This window comes from Limulus polyphemus, unplaced genomic scaffold, assembly GCF_000517525.1.
Source record: "Limulus polyphemus unplaced genomic scaffold, Limulus_polyphemus-2.1.2 Scaffold51, whole genome shotgun sequence".
In the NCBI taxonomy this organism is placed as follows: domain Eukaryota; kingdom Metazoa; phylum Arthropoda; class Merostomata; order Xiphosura; family Limulidae; genus Limulus; species Limulus polyphemus.
Genome location: NW_013665661.1, coordinates 1411120 through 1432533, shown reverse-complemented (window position 1 = coordinate 1432533; position 21414 = coordinate 1411120). Strand labels below are relative to the sequence as shown.

Genomic DNA, 21414 nt, shown 5'->3' with positions numbered 1-21414 from the left:
CAACTTAATAAATGCTAATCCAATCAAAAATGTAAAGTTAACAGTATAATCAAAGCAACTTTAAAGCTAATAACGCAAACGCTTCAAAAAGTCTTGGAAACTAATAATTTAAAAATTACAATCCAGGCTTAACGTTATCAACACTAGCACTGTAAAACCTATGACTTTGAAACTTGTAACGAAATCACGTAAACTTAATTTTGTAGCTAGTTAGCTAGCAACTTAAGTATTGTAACAACAATATAATCACTCCTAAAGCAGTCTTGATGTTAAAAAATTGAACACTGCAGAAACATCATTGAATTTTCCTGTTTACACAGTAGTAACATATAACTTTTAAATGTTCAGCCTTTTTTGTTTAGTTACTTGTAGATATATAAATTAAATTTATATTTTTTAATAAAATCAGTTAAGGGTTAGTCTTGATTAAAAATAAATTCCGTGTACATGCATGTATAAAAAGATAAAACGTGCAGTTTAAAATTGAATTTCAGCTCTTTACATTCTACGTTTATTTAACCCTTAATATTAGTTAATTTTGAATCATTTTTCTAGAATCTTCTTAACAAATAAATTAGAATAAACAGTTTAGTTAACTTGAAGAAAAAAGTAATGAATAACCGCAAAAAGTAGTATAGAATGCATTGCAGCCTTCCAGAATTCTAGTATGCGTGTACGGAAGATCCCCTTGGGGAGTTAGAGACCCTTCCCCATAGCTTTAAACTATGAAAAGTTGTGCAAAAATATGTTCTAGAAAAAGTCATATCTAGATAGCTGAATACTTATCTGTAATCTGAACTGCTTTGAAACAAAGGGAAATACGCTTTTTTTTGTTATTCGCTCAGTAACAATTATAAATTATACGAAAGACATCAACTATAATATGTCATTCATAAACTGGTGGATTGGAAGTGAGTCGTCTCCTTAAAAAAATCGTGGTTGTGTGCCTGATTGTTATTTTATTGAATAATAGTCATTTATGTAACTTAATGTGATGTTAACACTGTCCTTAAACTGAAAAGTTGGTGTAATAAACAACGGATTTTTAGAATCAAGGCACGCTCCTAAAATCGTATTATTTGGTACACTTGGGTGAAAGTTACTGGTGAACATATCGTCGTTGTTGTGAATTATCAACAGTTGAGATCGTATGGAAATTAAAACGTAGAAGATAACTACTTGTTCACATTTTGATCCCATTCTTTTTTATTACATCGGATCATCAAGAATCTATAAAATAACTAAATAAGATGAACGTGAAACTATGGTTTCCATTTTGTATAACATGTTAAAAAAAGCAGCTTTTAGCGATCGTAATACAGAAAACAAATCTTACTGGCGGACTGAAGCTGCAAAGAGCATTTCAATTCCACTATTTGTTAATTAGAAATTTGACAAAATATATATAAAAAAAGATGAATGATAGATAGTTAGAGTTTGGCAAAAGTAAGTGATTGTGAGATGCAGATGCAACAAGAGTAATACAACACAAGGGAATTATGGACGAGTAAGAATTTTGTGATTGGCACCTTCATGTTGCATTATCAACAGGCTTCAAATTGCATGCATTTCACAAGAGCAATACAATACAAGGGAATTATGGACGAGTAAGAGTTTTGTGATTAGCACCTTCATGTTGCATTATCAACAGGCTTCAAATTGCATGCATTTCACAAGAGTAATACAATACAATGGAATTATGGACGAGTAAGAGTTTTGAGATTGGCACCTTCATGTTGCATTATCAACAGGCTTCAAATTGCATGCATCCCACCACGAATGATTGAGCAGAGCAATCTCCAGTTGTATTAATGTTTATCCACTTTCCTTTTCAGTAAACGCCTTGTGACTTGAGAAGTGTTTCCAGCAATTCGTTAGCAGTTTGCTGAGTGGCATCATTAGACAACTCGTCGAAGTTTTGATAGTCAAGCTCTTTATCGTGACAGTTCAACTGTGAAGTAGGCTTTCCATTACGAATCTTTTCGTCTAATATGGATATATACAGAGGTGTGTGTTCTGTGGGATCTTTTTCTTTGGTTGGAAGGATTAGTTTGTCGAAAAAGTGAACAAACAGGCATGCAACTGCCTATATGCGTAAGAAAAAAACTGGATTAAAATACAGGTGACAAAGTTTAGGTAGATTCTTTCATAATTAAATATAATAACTTGCTTAGCTGAAGTTTATCATACTTTTCATTAGTACACACTGATTGTGAATAGACTAAAATTTGCAGAATACCAAAATATCTTCCCTGACCACTTTTGATATAATTTTTATATACACATTAGTTGAACAAGAAATCCAACTTTTCTAACTACAGTTGCGTTAAAATTAAACTATGAAATTGCGTAAGGTATTTATATAATTAACTTTTTTATTTTATCCTTTACAATAAAGTTCTATGGATATTATTAGATATAAACCAGTTTTTTAGCGGTATGGTAGATATAAAACAGATAAAACGTGCATGAAAACAACTATTCAAATTCCAAAGTCTGTCATTGATAAAACAAAGCATTTTCATTCGTACATACCTATGATTTAAAGCTTATTAACATTGTTAATTAATACCTGTTTGTAAAGCCAATTACAATGGATATAAAATTCAATAATTAATCTTATATCCTATATGTATAAAGTATTATCGGTACTGTAACTTCTTTACTGATGGTGTAGAACGGTTTGGAAACATTTTGTAAAAACATCTGTCAAATACTAAAGTGCTTACCAGACTGGCGAACACGAAAGCATGAATGGTAGTAGACCAAGACATCCCTAACTCTTCCAGCATCACCCCAGCTGTGAACCCTCCAATTAAATTCCTGAGTTGGAACATTTTGGGTAAATTCAAAACCAAGTATTGGGGTTTAGGATATTTAATGTGTATAAAAACACAAATAACTTTTAGTAAGAAATAAAGTATATTTTGAGGGAAGCGGGCCAGTACATTATAACAATATAAAAACTAATGTATTGTTAATATTAGTTGTATTGTTTCCTTTGAAACCCAAAACATAATTATATTCAATATTCGTTAAAATTATTTATGAATCAAACGACGGATCTAACTTGACCTGCTCCCTCTGGATTTCATCCTTTCTACAGCAAAGTTTGGTAAACTAAATACGATTATACAGACACTTCTGGAATAGTCAAGCTATTCACTTACCCCAGGGGAATAGAAAACGAGACAATGGACGATACCAGACTATATGTCCTGAAATTTTCAGGCAGGCCTCCTTTTTGTCTGTAAAAAGAATATTCGAGTTTATGATTCTTAAAATCGCAAAATAACCCAATAATGTAAAACGTGTTTATACTCCATTCTTTGTATTCAGTAAACTCAAAAGACGGCATAAAAAGTTTTTTTTTTCATAATTATCTAAAGAAGTAAAGAGACTTGAATGTCTTCTAATCAGCAAAAAACACGATACCAAAATATCGTTAAATTCAAGTTTTTGGAACGATTTGTAACATTTTTACGCTGCGAATTAAAATGATCTAATGATAAAATACACGGTTTTTGTTTGTAATTTCTCTACACTTGTAAGAATAATTGTCCCATATTATGATGACATTATCCCAAGTCGAATAAACCCAGCATTATATTTATCCCGCTGAAGCATACTTTAATAACATGTTATTAACATAATCAGGATATACGCATTATAGAAATCAGAAATACGTGCAACTTGTTAGTATACAACTACTTATAAGTTAGATAAACTGTTCAACTTAGATAAACACAAAAATTCAACCTTTGTGAATGCAGTATTAAGGTTTTATTTATTGTGATGTTGTACGAATCTATAAACCAGACATTAATAGCGAACTCAACAGAATGTTTCTATAGCTGTCTGCAAAATGTAAGATGTTACAGATACGTTAATAGAATGGTATTTTCCTAAGTCAGTAAACGACAAAACAAACAAACAAAACTGGACTGAAACATGAAATACGAAAAGAATTTTAACATATATTTTTTAATTAAAAATTCCATATTTACGGAATTACATATTTTTTAAAGTAACCATTAAGGACTCTTAAAAACTTTGAATGACAATTTAAGTAACCTTTGTACACTACTACTTTTCAAATTGTAGTGTTAAACACATCAAAGAAAATATACACATCCAATCGATTAGTAGTTGTATTTTCAATAGTTCCTATCCTTGGACAAATACAAGTAATGTTCATATACAAAGCTTTTTCAAGAGAAATATTCACGTTTTATAAAATAGTATCTCCTTTTCTACTATTATTTTAAAACATTAATTTAGAGAAACCTTGATCCCCAAGGAAACACTTATTAGAATCAGTTTTTCTGTTAGTGGGGATATAGATACTACTATCCCAAGTTAACTATGAGACAATTTTCAGTAAAGAAATATATTAATTAATTAATGGAAGCATGTTGTTTTCACATAATCTCAATCACTGTCTTATCATTCCAACAGTGAACCCAGCTTACACTAGTTTTTCCTTTACAGTTGGCGGGTGGGTCTTCTTTGGTAGGAACTATTAACAAAATGCGTTTATTCTATAGTAATTTCCCTATAGAACCAATAATACTACTGTACAGCACAATATATTTCTTTGCACCTGCTTAACTATTGTTTCAGGAAATATATATACTGATGAAGAATTAAGTGTAAAGTGTGGTGTATTTGAAGTTATTTCCACCAAACTACGTTCACATCAATCTTTTGAATTCCACATCGGTAACCTTACAAACAAGCACTTATATGTACATTTAGACACAAACTCTGCCTTTGGCAACGAAGAAGGTAATTATTGTAAAGATTAAAACTCACCTGGCAGACCGTAGACATGCAGAGTAAGAACAGGAAATAAGAGGCCCTGCCCCAAAACCCTTGAGTAGCAGACCAACCGTCACCAACCACACTTTACTGTCAAAAAATATGGTAAAATACTGTTGACTTTTTGTAATTTAACCCTTAATTGTTACTTGTTTTCGAGGGTAGTAAAGATACAGTCATAATAACGTTGAAAGAATGACAGATACTAAGTTCACGTATAAAAAGTATTCACATTAGACGAAATTGATAAATACACCAAATCTATAAAAACAAAAGTGTACTAACATGCCATTAAAAATATTACCTTAAAAGCATAGGATAAGACGACCCCTGCAAGCTTGTTTACAGCGTTAGAAGTCTGCAAAATTACCGCTGTATCGCTACGGGGGGGGGGGGATCCTCTAAAAGCTCTCATTCTGTTATTATTTGTTTTTCTTCTACCGAACAAAGTGTTTAATTATGTGGGAGAGAGAATTGAGGTTGTAAGCTGCCGATGATTCAAAGTGTTTAATTATGTGGGAGAGAGAATTGGAGTTGTAAGCTGCCGATGATTTAAAGTGTTTTATTATGTGGGAGAGAGAATTGGAGTGTAAGCTGTCGATGATTCAAAGTGTTTTATTATGTGTGAGAGAGAGAATTTGAGTTGTAAGCTGCCGATGATTAAAGTGTTTTATTATGTGGGAGAGAGAATTGGGGTTGTAAGCTGCCGATGATTTAAAGTGTTTTATTATGTGGGAGAGAGAATTGGGGTTGTAAGCTGCCGATGATTTAAAGTGTTTTATTATGTGGGAGAGAGAATTGGAGCTGTAAGCTGTCGATGATTCAAAGTGTTTTATTATGTGGGAGAGAGAGAATTGTGGTTGTAAGCTACTGATGATTTAAAGTGTTTTATTATGCGGGAGAGAGAATTGAGGTTATAATCTGGTAGGTGGCGAAGTAGTCTCGGTCTATTTATAAAAGGTGGATAATATCATGGTTTGGATTCGTTTTCAGCCAACGAAACATAAATGTCCGTCTGATGGGTAAATTTGGATTTTTGGCCGAACGCTGGGAGAGTCTGCTCGGCTTTAAGGAGTTAAAAATGTATACTGTCTATTGTGCAAGTAGAAAAAAGAGGTGAAAACTGTTTGTTATTAGATTACGAAATCGATTTTTGTTTTTAAACATGTAGCACAGAATGAATAAAAAAATTGTTGCTAGATAGCCAAAAGTATCTAGAGCTTTTCAGAACCCGTGTTCCATCTGTATTTCCGAATATAACTCAGGACGAATATACAGTTGCTGCTAGGTGGCCAAATGCCTCCACTCTCCAGAGTTTTTGAAGACGTACAATAAAATAAAGTTATCTGTAAAACCATAGTTATAAACATGTATATGTCACAAGTTTCCTTAACACTGCGAAGTCACATTTCTTGTTTGAACACATTTTGGGGCACCTATTTTTACGGGCATGAGCCTTTTTAAAGTTTACCACGGCATCCAGTCCAGCAAATTGAAACTGATCTTACATTCAGGAGCAGCAGATATAAGATACAACAGTAAAACTGATTTATAAATGACACACGTCTTCAGTAACACATTATTATGTAAACTGTTGTATGTTAATCCACGAACATGTGTTATGCAATATTAGCGGCAACGATTCATTACGTGTTACTTACTTTAAAGTGCATACAAATAATCTTCTATCTAGTATCGATAATAATATTATACAATGAGCTGCCTATAAGTGTCTTTACAGTATAATACTTATGAATATAATCTGGTGTGGGTTATTTTATTGATTACAATGTTCATGTTATTTAAGCTTACAATTCCAACACATTCAGGTTAAAGTTTTAGATTTACTTACGGGGAGAGAGGAAGAAAAGCAACTGGACCAATCAGCATAAAGGACACAACTAATACGAGTGATCCAACGCATTGAAGAATGTATTCCAGCTTCTGTTGAAACAACATATATATATATATATATATACACACACAGAGAGAGACATACTTATTTCTATATATATACATGTAAACTGATATGAGTCAAATGAGGTGGAGCGGTACAAATGCAAGGTTATACATTTTCGACATTTTATTGAAAACATTTCCCATCGAAACTTTTTTCATTCCTTGCAGTGTATTTAAAATAAAAGCTTCCTTATATGATTCACATGGAATTTGATAGAAGAGCACAACAGCTAAAGACTGTCATATATTGGGTTGCAAGTAAAAGAAGATAAAATACCACGAGGATATTGGTAAATTATAATATATATATATATATATATGTCAGGCAGGCGATAACACTGCCTATGTAGGGATGGCTCAGATTGTTCATCGAAATGGTATTCTAAGTATTTCCTCAATAGGTCTTCAGAACTTTACAATAATGCACTGTAACAATAACTTTACAATAATGTACTCTAACAATAACTTTACAATAATGTACTCTAACAATAACTGTACAATAACGTACTCTAACAATATCTATGTATTGACTGAGTCACAAGTTCTGAGAATGTCTGTAAATATCATAGCAAAAAGTTTGAATTTTATTAATTAAATATTATTAATAATTAGTAGTAATAAAAAATTATAATTTTAATGTAAACTATGTTATCATTACCCCTTGAAGTTAGCTTTTATATAGTAATTTGGTGTTTCTTTAAAAAGCTTAAGTACAGGGTGAAGCAGGAATTACCAACCAATAATAGAAAAATAATATTAATATTACAGTTGGAACCTCATTGTTTATAACGTGGTTATAAATAAAACCTTCCTATGTCTATGGAAAACACTGCATTCGAAAAAAAACAAGTAAAGAAAAACTTTTCAAAAAAGGAAGTAATTGTAGGGATGGCTTATATCAACCTTTAAAAAACAATGCAAACGACATAGTAGGGATGGCATTTGCATCATCCCGACATATTAGCAGAATGTTAACATACAAAAGTAGGATAAATTAATCTCAATTGTGATTGAATATTTATGAATATTGCTATATGTTAATTCTTGCCTCTGCTATTATGTAGGGATGATGCAAATGCCATCCCCACTATCTTGTTTGCATTGTTTTTGAAGGATTGATATTAGCCATTCCTACATTTATTTCTTTTTTTGAAAAGGTTTCTCTTTATTTATATACTTTAAGTATAGCTATACTCGTTTAATGAAACAAACAAAAATAATTCACAATTGGTCTCTCTGAAAATAATATATTATATCAGTTAAGTAAATGTTAAGTAAAAAAAGAGTAGTATAATACAATTGTAAACGAATAAGCCGGTGTAGTCGTTTGAGTTGTTAAAAAGTGCAAAGGAGTTAACACATTAGCTCAGTTGGTAGAGCAATTGCCTGGTGCGCGAGAAATTTCTGGTCGAATACGATCCGAGTAGATACAAAACATTACGTTACCATATCAATAAACAAGTAAATTATAGCAGGCATATCAAGTAAACGAGTAAACTATGGTAAGCATATTAGGCGTATTTAGTAAGTGTTTGTTTTTTGTTCGGCACAAAGCTACACAACAGGTTATTTGTGCTCTGTCTGACGCGGGTATCGAAACTTGATTGTTAGCGTTGTAAGCCCTCAGACTTACCACTGAGCCACTGGCAGGAGGAGTCTAGTAAGCGAGTAGACTATAACAGACATATCTAGAACGTTGTAAAATACTATTTTTTAAAAATATTTCGTTAATTAATTGCTAGATGCAGAAATGATGATTAGGGTGTTCGACTCTCAATCTGCTGATCGAGGATTCAAATCCCGTCACCGAAAATGTTCGCCCTTTGAGTCATGGGAGCGTTATAAGTGACGGCAAATCCCACTTTTCCTTGATAAGGAGTAGCCCGAACGTTGGCGGTGGGTAGCGTTGACCATCTGCCTTCCCTCCAGTCTACAACTTTAAAATTAGGGATGGCTAGTGCAGATAGTCGCTTTGAGCGAAATTCGCTCCCAGTGGCGCAGCAGTATGTCTGCGGATTTACAACGCTAGAATCCTGGTTTCGATACCCGTGGTGGGCAGAGCACAGATAGCCCATTGTGTAGCTTTGTGCTTGAATTTAAAACAAACAAATAAACTGAACGAAATTCAACAAAACAAAAAAGCACAACAATAATATCTATGAACAGTCTACTCGGTTTTATATCAAGCAAAAACGTTTTGTACACCACACTAGAAGTTTCGTGTTTTATACATGTTATAAATAACAAATCAAAACTCACACATACATATATAATAACTGGGACGTCCTTTATCTATGTTACGTGGTATTTTGTTTTAGGTCAAGTATTACGTTATTTGTTGTCATTTTTAATCCAGTTTTAAGCAGATGGAAAAATTGTATTACATAATTATTTTTTTGTCATAAAAAAGTACCCGTGGCCGTTTTTTTTTTAAGTCATGTGCACCTTTTGTAATTTTTTATTTTTTATTGAACAGCTAGTACGCACGCGAGCTTCCAATGCTCATCACTTCGTTTGTTATTTGAGATTAAGCTTAAAGCTATACAATGGGCTATCTGTGTTCTACCCACTATAGGTATCGAAGCCCGGTTTCTAGCGTTGTAAGTCCACAGACATAGCGCTGTGCCACCGGGGGCTCTCACCACTTCGTGTGCGCTTTAAAACACATAGGTTTGCAATGCTCACTATTTATCGTGTATATCCAGACACGTGGGCTTACAATACTCACAAGTTTATCTGCTAATCTTCCAGCAATAGGTGAGCTGAAAGCGTAGGATATGAACAGGCAAAGGTAGACACATCCAACCTCCAGAGGATGTAGAGAAAACTGAAATCAAAACGTAGGACAGGTAAATCGATAAATCAATATACATGAATTAAAACACGGCGTTGAGTAGTAAAGTTGCTGGACCTACGCAATTTTCGTTACGTATAACATAAAAATACATAAAACTAAAGTTACTGAATTCAAAGTGAATAATTTTCTGGCTCACAAGCAGCGTGTCAGTCGAAAACACAAATCAATTGTGAGGTTCTATTTGTTTATTTGTAACACTACTTAATTAACTCATGAACAAAAAACATTATTCCATAACGGTATATTTTTAAAATGATTTTTTTTATCGCCTATAGAAGTTATATAAGTTAACTGTGTCATAAAACCCTTGCGATGAAGTGACTCAACTGAATTCTTACCTGTTGTAAATGATCGCTAAGAGTGATTAAAATAAAAGCATCGGCTACAACATTTAGGGTCACGCAGAGTATGGAGAGAATGGTTGCCGGCAACTTAAGTATGTGCAGATATTCCTGGACTGTTAGAGCAGAGGGTTTTTCTCTTGACTGATTATCTAGGAACAAAATGAAACGGAAACCTAAATGGTTATTATACATGTGCTCACAATGATCCAAACAATAATTTACATGTTTCTTTTATCAGAACAACATTCTTCATAAGTCCGTTAAAAAATGACTTACTTAAAAGTTTTACAGTCATGTACCAGCGTATATTTGTAAACTACAAGCAAAGAAACTTAAAACAAACAAAATAGGCAACTAATTTACCTTATGTTTCGTTGATTTTTCACAAATAGATTATCTCCTAAATTTTAAATGGTTGCATATTATAAATCGTTAGCGTAAATCAAATCAGATTTTATGAGTGCAAGCTAGACTAGTTAAATATTTCCCAAGCATTAAATGACACTATCTCCAAAATTGAATACACTTAAATTGTCTGACATAAGTAGTTTGAAGAGGATGAATATTATGATTATGATAAAACACGATATTTGTGCATAAATTAACTAAATTGAAACGAACACTACAACGTTAAAGAGTGTTCAATAATTTATTATTAAAAAAAGAAGCACCAGACTTAACATCTTTCGGCGATATTATATTCCGCCATCACAAGGAGCTTTTTTTTTTAAATAACTTATTGTGAACTTTTTTAACGTTGTGTTGTTCCTTTTAATTGAGTTATTTGTAGAATATTTCTTATCTGATTAGTGACAGGTGAAGTGTCTTCCACCCACCAGAGCTTGTGTTCACAGTCCATACAGAAGCACTGGCCGTGAGCATAATTAACGTTCCAAATACGACAAAAGGTGTGTGGTATCCTCCAAGCTGAAAGCATACATTTTTTTAAACACAAGTATCACTTTAAAATACCACCTTTAAAGCGTTAGCGTTTAAGAATATCAACACAAAACTCATTTTAAGCCTTCACCCAGAGTCATTTTTAGAGGATTTTTGCTGCCCTAAGCAGAGAAGTATTTTGCCACTCTAGGCAAAATATTAAAATATGCTACATAGTTTGTGTAAACTAAGACTACATGATACGGCGCTGTGCATTCATAGTAATATGCAAAACAAATTATTTTATTTTACCTTTTAAATTTCCATGAGAAATAAAACAATAAGAATGTTGAGAGTGCAACACTTACAAAAGAAAAAAAAAGAAGAAGCAAAGATAAAAACTATACAATATTCTCCTTAAAATTAATAGATTCGTCATCCACTAGCAACCATTATCGGCAATATCTGGAAAAATGTAGATAATGTAGTGGTGTAATGCTTGAGCTGAGTACCGACACTTCAGAAACTAGACATATGTATATAAAAATAAGTTATTCAGTTTAAACCCAAAATTAAATGTCTCTCCTAGCCAAACTGTCAGCATGTCAAAAGAGACTCTGGATGTTTCTGATATCCTGTGTCCACTGGTAGGGCTCTCTCAGACCACGCAGTACGCACACTGTCACTCTCCCTCAGGAGCTGGCGTCAGGCATTATGCGATCGCTCTGGCTGTAGAGCAGGTGTCAGAGCGTTAAAATGGTGAAATGTTATTTTTTTGTCGAATGTCACATGGTCATTAAGACAAATGAATATGGTATTAGAATATTTGATAAAATACATTTTACAATTATACTGTGTATTTAAAACGTGCATATATTAATTACATAACATACAACGAAGGCTGCTTTTTTAACTATTTGTATTGGCAGAACAGAAGATGGGCAAAACATTGAAAAGTCAAAGTTGTTAATACTGTTTGGAGTTTACTGTTGATTAAATGAAAGAGAGGGAAATGAAAAGTACTGTATCTATGGGTCCAGTTTTTTTTTTTTTTCTTGCTGCTTAGTTTAAAGGAAGTTGAGTTGCGTGTTTTCTCTCGGTAATATATGTGAATTCAAGATATTATTAACGTAAGTATTTAGTCTCAAATAATTAGTATTACATATATTTTATTTATTTAAAAGTGGGCTCACGAAAATGGAAATTAGGTTTTGAATAAGAGATATTTACCCTTACATTAAATCAACACTATTAAACTGCAAACATTAATAACGTTAGTTTTTGTTTGTTTGTTTTGTAAGTACAAAACTACACAATGGACTTTCTGTGCTCTGCCCAGTGCGGGTATCGAAAATCGATGTTTATCGTCATAAGCCCTCAGACTTGCTGCTGAGCCACGGGGAAGCAATAACGTTAACACAGAGATCTTTAGATAATCATCTCCAAGCCGCAAACCTTAAAAAAATATCAACATACAGCACACTTTGAACTACCAACTCTAAAGTGTAAAAATCAACAAAAACATTAACATTTATACAACTAAGATTTGTGAAAGTAATTATCTAAATATATATTTTTCTTTAAATTAACTTGCAACAGAACCTTACGCATGATTTTATATGTGGCCGCTACTGGGTCGGTGCCATGTTAAAAAAACAATATTATATATATATATATATATATATATATTAACTATATCAACACACGAATGTACATCATAGGCATAGAAATAAACAAAATTATACTCACCGAAATGACCGATTCTGTACGTATAAAGTTATTGGGGAGGGGGCTGTTTCCCCTTTTTGTTCACTATTGTGTAAGCCCCTGAATTTGAATTGCATTTTTTCTTTCTGATAAATAACGTTTTGTTATATCCGAAAAAAGTATAATCGGTAAGAATATTAGTATGGTCGTTGAACCCTAAAAAATAGGAGCTCTCAAGTAAAAAATCGCACCAAGCTGTATTTGGCAACATTACAAACGAGATTTTGTGCTGTATAACATATACAATATCTACAAAATACCGTTTTGGGAGATGTTTTATAAGCGAATGAGGTAGTCACATTCCACATTTTATCTCGCAACCACTGAAATAAAAAACTAGTTGTACATCTTGATAAGACTGAAATCGTGAATCTTGTTGAACTACAGATTACATTTCTTTTGAAAAATGTCCCCCTCCGCCAGTGGCACGGCGGTAAGTCTGAAGGTTTATACTGCTACAAACCGGGTTTCGATATCCCTGGTGGGCACAGCGTATGCAGTCTCGGCCAAAAGTTTGTATAGTGTTCGATATTGATGTTATTGTCTACATGCATGAAGTGGTTATTGAGTAAATGCCCAGTAGTATGGTAGAGAAGGTAGCGTATGATCGGACAAACATGTACGAGCTGCTATTCTGGTCTGTATAAGTTGTTTTTAGCAGTTATTCGTCAAAACACATAAACACACACCTGTTTTGTTTAAAATGGTGTGCTTTTGGTATAATTTATTTCGAAACAAATCAATGCTTTGTTCAGATAATTTTTCTGTACTAGTTGTAGAGTTATGTCTCGTCACGTGTCAGAAGTTATAGGACTTCAAATTGTTCGACTGTCCAGAAAAGGTATGAAGCAAACGGACATTGCCAAAATAGTAGTGTACCCCCAGAGTATTGTATCCAGAATCCTGAAACGAAACGTTATCGGACTACAGGAAACTTTCTTCCGGGAAAGTCTGCTGGTAGACGCCGAAAAACTACTGCCCGATATGACTGTGTTTTTATCAAGTTAACAAGTCAAGGTCGAAAGAAGTCTTGCAACACCTTACGACAAGAATGACATGAAAACATTTATTTCAGGATATCCAGAAGAACAGTGAATAGAATACTGACCAAAAAAGGTTATTTTTCATGAAGGGCTATCTGCAAACCGATATTAACCAGAATTCACCGTCGTCACCGTGTTACTTGGGCAAGACAGCATGCCAACTTACAGTTAAGACACTGGTGACATGTCATCTTTTCAGATGAGTCGTTTGTGGCTTATTAAAGCTGATGGTAGGATTCGTGTTCCTTGTGTTCTGTCTTTCCCACAGGGAGCATACAAGGCAGGAGGTGGTGCAGTACATGTTTAGGCAGCTATTCATCATGGTGGAAAAACTGCTCTTCAAATCCTTCAGGGAAACGTCAATGTCGCCTCCTACAGGTATTACATGAAAACGATATTTCTGCCATATGCTAAGGCAAGGTTTAGCAATAACTTTGTGTTCCAGAATGACAATTCCACTGCCCACAGTGCGCATATGTACAGGATTATCTCGGCCAGGAGGACGTTACACGATTACCAGCAAAGTCTCCAGATTGCAATCCCATTGAGAACTATTGAGCAGGAAAATTGTTAACGACGACCCTAAACCAGCTACTGTAGCTGAGTTTCAGCGTCTTCTAGTGACATATTGGGATGAAATTATGGTAGATTACATCAATAACCCCATCGACAGAATACCACGTCGCCCTGCAGTGGTTATTAGAGTACGAGGAGGGCCAACCAAGTACTGAATGCTTAATATGTAGTGATATAAGGTTACAGACGTTATTTATAATAATCTGGTGTTATATTTTGTCATTATATATGCTTTGGTAAAGTTTTGTTGTGATAAGTGAAAAGCTGAATTACACATCTTTCTATTAGTGTCTGGTAAAAATTGATCATACTATATAGCAAATCTCATATTTCACTTCAGTAGTATTATCTGGAGTTCTTTGTTGAATCATACCTACTTTATCATCAGTTTTTTAAAATGTTCCTTTTGAACAACAAGAAAAAACCCCACCAAAAACATTATTTTTCATAAAAGAAAGAAATACCTAGATAATAAAAGAGGGATATAATCATTATAAACACAAATAAATGAAGCCCTGTTGGATTAGGGTAATGTGTAACCATAGCCAAATAATAATAATCTATTTAAATAATGTATATATTACAATAAGGTTTATTTGTTAGTTCATGTGGAGGGGAATTGAATGCTAAACTAACCAGAAACATGGGAAGAGAGAGAGAAGAAGGGAATAAATTTAAGCCACACTAAAATTAAAACTTTTCAAACTGAAATCTTTTTGGGAAATAACTTCTCTTACAGTCTGTTTCTGTTGAGTTACCTAAAAATAGTTGTTGTTTTTATGCTGATAGTTACGATTAATAAGACCATGGATCATTTTTTTATTTTTAAAGGGACTGTTCAAACACCTGTCATCTGAATCTGACAACAGTAGCATTCAAAGGGGAAACCGCCTGCACCTTGGAGTAAAACTACGGCCGCAAACCAGAGGCGACAGACCGAGCAAAAGGGCAATTGGATAGCCTTGTAAGGTACAACAGAAATCAGATTGTATCTCAGTTGGCTGATTACTTAAAGTGGTTAGTTTTCGTTTGTATTCGAGACTTCAAACGTATTATGCAAATGACATTACAAACACTATCATATGACAGCCGATAACCAGTTCGAATGCCCCTCAGTGGCTCAGCAATAAGTTTGAAGGGTTATAACCCCAAAACCGGCTTTCGATACCCTTGGTGGGCACAGCACAGATTGCTCATTGTGGAGCTTTGCGCTTAAGAACAAACAAACAAAACCAGTCTGAAGATTGTTTATATCAGATATAAACAAGAAAGCGTTGCTTCAATGGAGCTTAGAACTTGGAAACATATAATGTGATCTGATGAGTCGAGTTTGACTCTTTTCTATATTGACCAGATAGTAGAGTAAAAGTACGGAGAAACACTCATGAAGCACTTAACCCTAACTGTATTACTCCGACAGAGTTTATGGACTTACAACGCTAAAATCCGGGGTTCGATTCCCCTTGGTGAATAGAGTACAAATAGCTCACTGTGTAGCTTTACGCAAAAGAAAAAACCCGACACAAACCAGTGTCCGGGGGTAAAAGGAATAAAAAGTAAGAAGACAAGTTTCAAGTAATCTCATGTGCTCTTTCACTTTAATATAAAGAAACCAGTGCTCGAGTTATTATTAAAAAAAGACAATTCTTAGACAACTGCAATCATTATTTACATTGTTCTAATAACATCAGAATTCTGTTTTATTAGTTTTAGTAGTTATTATCCATTAACAAGTTCACACTTCACTGCCGAGTCTCGATACACACAAAGTATTATATAGACATAAACCAGAGACCATCTATACAAAAAGTCCAGCGACGAATGATATGTGTTTGCAAAGCACGTGAGATAGCAAAATAAAACAATACTAGGCGTATATATATATATATATATATACATATGCTATAATATGCTATACAATTTAAATAAATGGTTTGTTTGTTGTTAAGCGCAAAGCATGGAATGTCTGTGTTGTGCTCAACGCAGAGATCAAACCCATATTTTTAGCTTTATAAGCTTTATCGCTAAATCACTGGAGGCTGAGAGGTCACACATGAATGAACAAACAAGGAGCATTCACACTAAGGAAAAACACTAGAAATTTAAAGAAAACGAGTATATATATACTGGAAGACAACATCGTGACTTTATCAGAGTAACGTCAAAGTACTGTTCTCTGTATATGTATATTTAACTTTCTTATGATGAGATATACACATTTCCCCTGTATTAACAATGGATCATTAGGACTTAATTAGCAGGAAGTATCTAGTGAATAAAGTATTGTGATCATGAAAATGGTGGAACGCGAATGAAAAAGAATTGCTCAAAATGACGACACAGACAAAAAGCAAAAAAAAAAACGTTATTCACTGAGCCTTACTGGGGCTTTCAGGAGTTCAGCCATCCTTATAGTCAACGCGCCATCCGTTACATGTATTCTGACCATGCTGCCTGCAAACAGATCACGACAGTCTCTTTCGCCAGCTTCAATAAATATACTTTGGTGCTAACTAAAACAGAAACGCCTACAAAGTCACCCTTTCCAGGTACATCAACTAAGGTCGATAGCAGCTCTCTTTTTTTACCAAGCAAATGTCGGATCTGCGATTGAAAAAATCCCTTTTTTGGTCCCTAAGACTCAACAGATCAATGAGAATACAGAGACAGTCGATAAAGATCCAGAGAACATTCAGTACACGTAGACAATCTAACTTAGCGGTAACTAGAAGGACGTCGCATTTCTCTAGATGCTGATTGGTTACAACTAGTAATGAGATTTTTAAAGAGAGATCAAGTTTAGAAATATACATGAATTTTAACAAGTTCTGTGTCAATGCTAAAAAAATAGATAGACTTAATATCAAAATTAACCCCGGTGGCTCAGCAGTAAATATTAGGGCTTATAATGCTAAAACTCGGGTTTCGATACCCGCAGTGGGCAGAGCACAAATAGCCCATTATGTAGCTTCGTGCTTAACAACCAAACATAAAAACACATGTAGGTGTATATACATGCGTACATATGAATATATTTATGTATATTAGACATGAAAAACAAGAATATATAGAAAGGTGTGTGTGTGTGTTTTCTTATAGCAAAGCTACATCGGACTATCTGCTGTGTCCACTGAGGGGAATCGAACCCTTGATTTTAGCATTATAAAGCCGAAGATTTACCGCTGTCTCACCGGGGGATAAATATATAAAAATAGTGTAAGTGTCTTACGTGAAACAGCAATGAAAAACAAAACTTGGTACTTTATTTAAAAAAAAAAACAGCTGCAAAGAATAGTTAATACCTAGAGCATAATAAATGTGAATATCAGTCAACACCAAAGGTGTAGATACAAATGTATAAAGTATTTATTTAAAAAAGATTATTCGGTAAAAAAATCAGCGCTACTTGTATAATAATCTGATATTTATACACTGAACTTACCAAGTACAGGAAACTTCCAGCAGGTGGCCCTGCAATCATTCCTACAGTTATAATTGTCTCTGTGAGCCCCTGAAATGAAAAATTAAAAGTTATAAAGATCTGCGATTTTTTTAAGCTTTTAAATTTCTTTGGAAGTTGACATGAGAACTAATTCTAATTTAAACATAAGATATCATAATCACATGTTTCTAGAATATATCCATCTATAAAACCTAGTAGGTGATTTTGTTCATGTATTTTTCTAAGTCTCATTATTTAAACTAATGAATAATTTAGTTTTATGGAAAAGTGAGAAAATGTACGTGAATGGTAGCTCTTTATTGCATAAGAAAATGTCTACATGCCCAACGAAAATGGTGCATAAATATCCAAACCAAAACACCTTCGAGTACCAACATATCGTACCTCATGCACCCTACAGTGTAATGACCATAGAAATTGTTTTGTAATAGCTGAAAATCATTGATAGAAATTAAGTACTGTCAAGTACAGGCAAATGCAATGATTTGTTTTTATCCTTCTTGTGCTTTTCTTTTTTGCATTGTTTAGTGGCAGAGATTTAATCTGCGTGTATTCTTTGGTTTGTGATATGAAAACAGCTGTTGGCTAATTATACCTGACATAAATTGATATAATTCTCTGAAATAGCTATGATTTTATGTGTAAAGTATGAGCGGATATTCAATCAAATGTTAGATTTTTTGTAATTGTTAATGATTGTAACTTCTTATTTTTAAGTACTTTATTTTATAAGAATACGAGCCTAGCGTTGCCTAGTGGTTAGCGAACCAAGTTGTGTATCGAAAGGTCAATGGTTCGTGCCGTGATGTCGCTGAACATTATTTGCACTTTCAGCTGTGAGTGCATTATAAGAGTGACAATTAATCCTGCTTTTTTCGGTTCAAAGCCAGACAAAGCCCTTATAATGATGGTGTTGTTAAATGTCTGTTTTTCCTCTGGTCAGTAGTTCAGATTTAGGGACAACTATGTCTGAACTATATGGGTCTCTGACCTAGTCTTTTAACCCATAAGTTGCCGTTAAAGATGAAATTATAAATACATAATACACTGTCAAGCTACAATTTATTTTTAATTTTGTTTTACAGTATCAACTCAATCACTTTCGTGGAGAGTAGTTCATATGTTAATTAAACTGTTTACTTTTTTTTCCACAAATTTATAGGAAATTTTAATTAAAATATTATTTAATTTATATTTCATAAATTTAAATGGCTAAAATGTAGATAAGCATAAAGGAGAATACTGAATAAAAAATGTGAAATCTTCATTCACTGTTTCCTCTCTTTAGAAGTATATACAGAGGTTGAGCACGCTATATCAAAATGATTTTGAAGCTTCTTCAATTCGTTACAGTCCATGTCACCACGTCCGGTCGTGTGCTTCTTGAAACTAACTCTGCAGAGTAGTTTCCATTGCAAAAAACTCAGTAGTAAGACTGTCATGTCCATATCACGCCTCTCCTCTCTCCGGACTTTCTTCACCCCATCGAGTGTACGAATACAACTGTTTCCTAGCGCCTATTTCAACAGTCAGATTGTACATAAATCCGTAGAAGTGTGTCCGGCGACATTGCATGAAATAGCATGAATAATCGTTTTATTCTCTAGCTGCTTCAGATATGCGACGGTTAAACGGATATGTTGTAGAAGCAACTTATGTACACGTCACTTATGTCGCTTTTTCAGGCGGATATCCTTAATGATTATGTTTCTTAAAGTGGCCTGAGATATGTGAACAGCATTTGCCACTAACCTTTGTGTTCGTTGATTCTCAGATATTAAAGAAGCAGCACCTTGCTTTCCTCGGCTAAGTTACGACTTGTCGCAAGCCCCTTTCTACCTCCTCAAGTTGATCCATATTCCTTTATTTTACAGCGGTATTACGTACAAGGGATATCTTCGTCTTGGAAATTAAATCCTCGATCTGAACACATCTTTATGATCTGTGTGTATGAATATTTTGTGTCGAAAAATGCTATTACATGCCTTTCCCAAAAGGGATCAATATTCGATGGCACCACTCTACCTACAAAATCCAGTCGTCAAAATGTGGTCTTATTACAATTCATTTCACCGTGGCTTTGTATCGGCTGTGGTTTACACGTGACTTGCTTATTCAAAATCATTTTCATATAACGCATTTAACCCTCAGTATACTTTTCCTTCTATGGGCCAATACTAAGTGTGGACCTGGTTTGACATTATACACGAACCGTCATCGGAAGGTTGTCCACTTCTGGATGCTGCAGTATGAGTGTGGATGATTCCACATTATATTGGTGTATACAAAACATGTCGCCATAATAAATCTAGATACAACTACCGGTTGGTTTTCATAAATTCATAAATACATAATTTATTCGTGTCATCGAGCAACCCCCCCTTTTTTGGGTTCAGAGGTGAGTTGGCAGGCTTACAGTGCCAATAGTGATGGGCAGCGCTAAACCTAACAATTCACTTAATAAAAATAAGAAAAGCTGAGTGTAAAATATGTATATGTATATATATATATACTGACAATTGTTATAACTTTTTCAAAAGCATTGGGAAAATGTAGAATATCCATATGATAAGTGGAGCTTAATCATTCACATTCATACTCAATCATCCGTTGCTATGATTAATTTCTTCATACTCTTGTGATATCAAAACGGGCCTACCTTATAGCTCAGTCCCTAAATTTACAGAATAATGATATATTAAATGATTACTCACGACATAGTATCCTGGGTTCTCGGGGAATGTTTTAACAACTACCGCAAGGACACTGGTTAGGTAAGCAGCAAAACCGGCGCCCTCTACCATTCGAATTAAAATACTAAGTATTAGGAATACTTTTCCTCCTGGTGACTTTTCAAGACATCTGGAAGTAAATAATAGTCACATCAATGCAACAAAAATTCACGTTTATGTATTCGTTCAGAAATCTTTTCAATCGTTCAAGTTATTTGCTAGTAAACTGACTTTTATAAATCAGACAAGCTGAGATAACCGTCCTTTGTCCGGGTTACGAACTTTATAAAACGTGGGGGGTGGGGGTGGATGCTATGATAAATAACACAAAATCCAAACTTTCACGGAATTTGTTTATAATGTAACATATTGTTACAGTATTCATTATTACCTCACCAAAAATTTCGTATAAGCTTTAAAAGCTCAATGCATATATACTTAAAAAATGGTATACACTGTGAGATGGTCAGGGTGACTTTGTACGAAGCGGTAGCAGTCAAAATAGTGGCGGAAGAGGTGCTTTCTGTTACCCGCTTTCAACAACCACCTCTTAATGTCCTTCCACACTGTTTCCCGTTATTAGTTAATTGACGGTCATTGGCCGCAGAAGTGTTTTATGGGATGAAGTTATAAGGTCACGGGTCAAAGTAGGAAGTGAATATAACTCAAGAAACGGCACTTCATATCAGCGTTATGATGGCTGTTGTCCTATCAACTTCATCTGAGTTTGTGTATTATTGCAATAATGGCGGTCATTTTTTCATGTGTTTATGTTGTGTTATAACAAATTTAATGTGTGTGCGTTTTCTTATAGCAAAACTATATCGAGCTATCTGCTGTGTCCACGAAGGGGAATAAAACCCCTGATTTTAGCGTTGTAAGGGCGAAAACTTACTGCTGAAAATCTAATAAAGTATTTTTGTTTGATGTAAGAATGCGGCTATATATGAATGTAGTTAACGTTAACTTACGT

The 21414-nt window shown here is 34.1% G+C and overlaps 1 protein-coding gene across 3 annotated transcripts in view; it reads right to left on the bottom strand.

The window, feature by feature from the left end:
• Positions 1-587: 587 nt before the first annotated feature.
• The window catches only part of LOC111086781 (MFS-type transporter SLC18B1-like), a 69454-nt gene continuing 48627 nt past the window's right edge, over positions 588-21414 (bottom strand). For 2 of the 3 annotated variants that reach the window (XM_022391028.1, XM_022391022.1), the window contains exons 4-13: positions 20424-20571; positions 17689-17757; positions 10818-10908; positions 9976-10130; positions 9509-9607; positions 6674-6765; positions 4816-4911; positions 3171-3248; positions 2730-2823; positions 588-2086 (exon numbers count right to left, since the gene is read on the bottom strand). In XM_022391028.1, coding sequence (XP_022246736.1) covers positions 1832-2086; positions 2730-2823; positions 3171-3248; positions 4816-4911; positions 6674-6765; positions 9509-9607; positions 9976-10130; positions 10818-10908; positions 17689-17757; positions 20424-20571 — 1177 coding nt within the window. In that variant the 3' untranslated portion in view covers positions 588-1831. The remainder of the gene's footprint in view (positions 2087-2729; positions 2824-3170; positions 3249-4815; positions 4912-6673; positions 6766-9508; positions 9608-9975; positions 10131-10817; positions 10909-17688; positions 17758-20423; positions 20572-21414) is intronic. The other variant, XM_022391034.1, reaches the window with a different exon arrangement.